At 36.3% G+C, this 5,902-nt stretch overlaps 1 protein-coding gene across 1 annotated transcript in view; it reads left to right on the top strand.

Moving 5' to 3' along the window:
- TENM3 (teneurin transmembrane protein 3) overlaps positions 1-5,902 on the top strand; it is a 628,633-nt gene that overhangs the window by 401,272 nt on the left and 221,459 nt on the right. The window contains exon 4 of the mRNA XM_042780948.1: positions 2,746-2,984. Coding sequence (XP_042636882.1) covers positions 2,746-2,984 — 239 coding nt within the window. The remainder of the gene's footprint in view (positions 1-2,745; positions 2,985-5,902) is intronic.

Below are 5,902 nucleotides of genomic sequence, written 5' to 3'. Positions count from 1 at the left end.
AAGCAGCATCATGATAAATTGAGAGAAGATTGAAGTTGTCAAAAAAATTCATATTACTTGTTTCCACAATCAACACCAATGGGAGTAGCAGTCAAGAAATCAGACATCATATTGCACTATGCAAATCTGCTGTGAAAGAAAGACCTCTTTAAAAGTGCTCAAGAGCAAAGATGTCTCTTTGAAGACTAAGATGCACCCAGCCTAAGCCATAGTATTTTCAGTAGCCTATATGCATGTGAAATCTGGACAGTGACTAAGAAAAACCAAAGAATAATTGATGCTTTTGAGTTGTAGTGTTGGCGAATAATATTGTAAGTACTGTAGACTGCCAGAACAAAGAAATCTGTCCTGAAAGAAGTGCAGCTTGAATGCTTCTGGGAAGTGAGAATGGCCAGACTTTGGTCATGTTGTCAGAGGGGACCATCCCTGGAGAAGGTTATCGTGCTTGGTAAAGGAGGGTCAGTGAAAAAAGGGAAGATCCTCCATGAGATGGAACGACACAGTGGCTGCAACAGTGGGTTCAGGTATAGCAAGGATTGTGAGGATGGTGTTCAACCAGGCAGTGTTTTGTTCTGAGCTACATAGGGTCACTGTGAGTTGGAGCCAACTCATCAGCACCTACAACTACAACAACATGCAATAATATTCATAAAACCATGAGTTCAATTAGTTTTAGTTTTCAAACGTGGTACTTATATTCCAAATACTTTACTGTAAATACTAACTCATTTAAGTCTCAGAATAACCCTGTGGGATAGATACTAATTTTATGTCCATTTGCAGGATAAAGAAACCAAAATATAGAAAGGTAATTTTCCTAAGGACTCACACCTAGGGAGTAGTAAAGCCTGATATGGACCTAAGCAGTCTAGCTTCCAAGTTCTATGCTTTTAACCCCCAATTTTTGTCAACATATTGATAATTTTTCTAATACATATTTAAATAACTACTTAAGTATAAAAATTAAAAATATTTAGCTGTGTGTCATCTGAAATTATCATGCATAAAGACCATGTTTTACTATGGTAGAATATTCAAGGATACCTAAGTTGTTGTTGTGTGCCATTGAGTCAATTCTGATTCATAAGGACTCTGTAGGATAGAGTAGAATTGCCCCATACGGCTTCTACACTGTAATCTTTATGGGAAGAGATTACCAGGTTTGTTCTCCCTTAGAGCCACTAGGTTTGAACTACCAACCTTTAGGCTGGCAGCCACGCACTTCACCATTTCGCCGTCAGGGCTCCTTAGGACACTCACAGCCTTCTGAAACAGAAATCATAGTCTGTTGACTTTATTGGGTGTGTTACAAGAGAACATAAAAAGAAATGTTAGAACACAAACTCAGTGCACCTTAAATTATCTGTATACTATGAAAGGTAAACCATGGAAACATGATAAAACATGATATGTATATTTTTTGGAGCACTCTCATTATTAATAAACTTGTTGCCATTGAGTTGATTCAGACCCACAGCTACCCTGTGTGTGTTAGAGTAGAGCTGTGTTCCATAAAATTTTCAATGGCTGATTTTTCTAAAGTAGATCACCAGGACTTTCTTCTAAGGTACCTCTGTTGTTGTTGTTGTTGTTGTTGTTGTTGTTGTTAGGTGTCGTCAAGTCAGCTCCAACTCTTAGCGATCCTATGTACAATAGAACCAAACTCTGCCTAGTCTTGTGCCAGCCTCACAATCCTTGCTATACCTGAACCCATTGTTGCAGCCGCTGTATCAATCCATCTCATTGAGAACCTTCCTCTTTTTCACTGACCCTCCACTTTAGCAAGCAAAATATCCTTCTCCAGGGAAAGGTACCTCTAGGTGAACTCTAACCATTAACCTTTTGGTTAGAAGCCAAGCTCTTAACCTTAATAGGAATTGTAAAATTAGTCATCTTACAGTTTGTGTCCAATAAAGAATTATTTCTACAGCATTCTTATATGATCATTCAGTTTCTGCTTAAATATTTTCAATGTAGAAGAGCATACAACATTTAGAGGCAGTTTGCTCCATTGATATACAGATCAATTGTTAGGAAATCTTTATATTTGATATAAAACTTTTTCACTGACCCTTTCATTTATTTAGGTTTACTTTTAGAGAGTATTTTGTATACCCCCCCACCCCAGCAGCAGATATACCTTCCTGATTGTCTGACATAAGCTAAAAATAAAATTAGTTTGTGTCCCTTGAGGACTGACCAGCTGCCTGTGGCCAAGCCTGATAGTTCTCGTTAGTGGGAGAGCAGCCTAGGATTAGAATGTTTGCATGGACATCCAGAAAACAAATCAGCCTGCAGAAAGCAGAGTAATCATGCATACTTGTGTTGAGATGAGTGTGTATTCTTATATGATAGTAAGTACACACGTAGCCATAAAGTAGCAAGACTAATTTCCTTATGTGAATTATGAAGATACGGCAGTTCATAAAGGGAAGTTCCAAAATGGTTTTGTGTAGGAAATGGTGTGATTAGAATAACTTTATAGCCTCTAAAGATGTCTATTTGCAGGGACACTAACTATTTGTGTGCATAATGCCTGCTAAAGATGTTAAAAACAAGTCTGTTTCATTGGTCATTTCTATGAGTTGATTTTTTTCTCTTTAAATATGCCCTTATTTTTTAATTATTAAAATTATATGAGGTAAATGGGATGAAGAGTAAGAAAGGAGAGCTAACACGTAGTTTTCTCTGTGTCCCACATTTTACCATATTTGTATCTTATAATGAAATTCTCCTTTTCCACAGGCATTTCCTATTCAAAACAGGAACAGGGACAACGCCACTGTTCAGTACTGCAACCCCAGGATACACAATGGCATCTGGCTCTGTTTATTCACCGCCTACTCGGCCACTACCTAGAAACACCCTGTCAAGAAGTGCTTTTAAATTCAAGAAGTCTTCAAAGTACTGTAGCTGGAAATGTACTGCGCTCTGTGCTGTAGGGGTCTCAGTGCTCCTGGCAATACTCCTATCATATTTTATAGGTAAGAACAAGTTTTAGAATTATTTTATCTATACATGAGGATGCCATTGTGTTGCTTTGCTGTTTGTATTTATTTGGTTATGAAGTGTATTATGTGAGGGAGAGGTTAGTAATATATTATAAATCAAGTACTTTAATTTTCAGAAGATTTAGATAAATAGAAAAGCGGTTTTGTAGGTAGCTTATTTCCATAAAGAATGAAGTATATTCTTGAGCACTAACTTTAATGAATATTTGTGTTTGACCTTCCCCTTGTGAAAGATGGTTGACTGTATGACATTCCATGTATGCAAAATAATTCATGCACTTGAAGGAATTTCCTTCAATGCATAGTCAATAGGGAGCTCTCTGCTACTTGTGATATTACACTTCTTTCAGCTAACTCAGCTACCTAAATGTAAAACTCATCACTCAAGGCCAACATCTTGCACTCAGGAACACTCTCCAGAGAACTCTGCATCCATAAAACAATGAATGGGTTATATACTCGTTCACGTATGTGGATTTTTTTTCATCTTTTCAGGTCTAGTATTGATCACGTTTTTCATTTAATAAATATTGGAAATGATGGAAGCTGCTGATAGAAGTTGTAAATATCCCTTGTATTTAACTATTTCATAACATATATGAGCATACGTACTACTGGAAATTGCTCTCTAAGTTGTCAGAAATGACCACATTAGATTTTGATCTGCTTCTAAGTGTAGGGAAAAAGCCTACCACATTGAAATGCTAATGGTATCCGCTGAGATAAATCACAGACTGTGGTTTATCCACCAAGAACAACAGTCACTGATGCATCCTGAAGTTTACAAAGCGATTTGTGATGCCCCATGAAATTCCGTAACTGAATAAGAGTATTGCAGAGCTGTAAATAGAACAGTATGATGCTTTTGCAGTAAACCACTTGCTAATATTAGCTACAGTACTCTTAGGTTAAAAATTAAGGACTTTGGAAAGTGAAATAAGCATTTGAGTCAAAATATAAGGCTAAATAATAGAATTTTAGAACATGAAGAAACTTGAAAGATAATTAAGTCAGGAGTGGCAGCTAGGTGGCGTGGTATGTACTATTACTTCAAATTCTTCGACCATGGCAGACATCACTAATGAATCAGAGAACTCTTCTCCTCTGAACGTGGAAGCTCCCTCATTATGCTCATCAGAGTGCTGCAGACAGCCACTACCTACCAACTTAGAGATGAAAGCAAGATGAAGCCTGTTTGTCACTTTTTAATCTAATTCATAACACCCTCTGCAAAAATCATCAAACTCGATACCGAAGTTTGTCACTGGGCCCAGATGACACACTAGTGAAACAACACTATGTTATTTCATAACATTCAAGACAAATAAAGATATCACAAGAAAAAATCAATATTCAAAGGCAAATTTCTGTTGTTTAAGTAGAAAATATCCCAGCCATTAAGTGAATCTCTTCTAGTTAGCTGTATAGTTATTTGTATATGTCAGCAGATTTCTACTAAAGAATTTTAAATGCTTCCAAAAGCTACTTGTCATAAATGAGATGTAATCAATTAAGCATATATGTTTGTAGGGGAGTCTTTTCACTACAGTGTATGCCAAACAGACAGGTTAACACTTGGAAGACTAGAATTTAGTGTCTGTGTTAATTGGTCAGGCATGGTTTCTGATTATTAAGTGTCTGTGTCCTACCACTAGTTAAATATTTTTAATACCAACCCTGATACCATTTAATTTTATTTGCATGCTGTGACTAGCGTGAAAAATAGAGAGATTAGAGTACTATTACTTGTAAGACTTATACTTTTTAAGGATCCATTAGTGAATATAATAGAGTATCAGACTTCTAAATAAAAAATCAATTTTTTTTCTATTTTTACTGTTTAATCGTTAGCTTTCTACTCTATACCTACTAATACCACGCTCATAAACTTCTCTCTATGCTTTTATTTTATACCACAAAGAAGCATGCAAATTATAGAGTTTATGTACTCATATATTCTTTAAGTTCAACAAGTGTTTATTTATTGAACATCTGTTAAGATACAGTTATTGTGCCAGAAATTGAGGAGATACAATCCCCGTATTATCTGGGAAAAAGTTACTTTGATCACAAAAGGGTTATCTCATACTTGGATTGATTTAATTAAGCACAAGTATGTGCTTCGAATTTCACCTATGCTTATATGACTAACACAATAATTTTTCTTCCCCTAAAATCAGTTATAGCATTTAATTTCTTCATCAGTTAGCATGATAAAACTTTTAGAATGAAGATGCTGCCTTTTACCCATAGGAAAAAAATAGGACACTTCTTTCAAGGAAGGTTGCCCTTTTCTAGTAACTGGCCATATAAAGCTGAGAGGGAGAAAGGGAATGCTTTCCTGCCCAGCCAGATCAACCTGATAAACCCTAGAATCAGTGGGAGACTAATGTCATCATCAGATTGACCTCATATCCTTTAAAAAGCATAGCCATACTTAGATTTGTTTGTTTTCCCCCTCATTTTCTTACAGGTCTCCTTCCCTTATATTGATTGTCAATTATAATTCAAAGCCTTAAGAAATAAGTTCTGGAAAAAAAAATCTGGAAGTATTATTTCTGTCCTCGAATATTTGTTCTCACCATTGTAAGGTGTAATGAGAAGTTATGGGAATTGTAGCATTAACAGGTCTCTTCTCTAAGGTAAAATTATCTCTGGATAGTTAAGGTGAATAACCACAAGAATGAAGGAGAAAGAGAGAGGGAGTGAGAAGTGAAAAGAAGAAGTGAGGGAGGCAGGTTTTATTGTTTTTCATATTTCTATCAGAATTTCAAGGAGCTCTGGTAGCGTAGTGCCTAAAGCACTTGACTGCTAACCAGAAGACTGGCGGTTCAAACCCACCAGCCACTCCTCGGAAGGAAGGTTGGGCAATCTACTTCCATAGTGATACT

Source organism: Orycteropus afer, unplaced genomic scaffold (assembly GCF_000298275.1).
Source record: "Orycteropus afer afer isolate SDZICR_OR568_19922 unplaced genomic scaffold, OryAfe1.0 scaffold00073, whole genome shotgun sequence".
Classification (NCBI taxonomy): domain Eukaryota; kingdom Metazoa; phylum Chordata; class Mammalia; order Tubulidentata; family Orycteropodidae; genus Orycteropus; species Orycteropus afer.
Note: the sequence above shows the minus strand (reverse complement) of the source record. Positions and strands in the feature narration are given on the sequence as shown.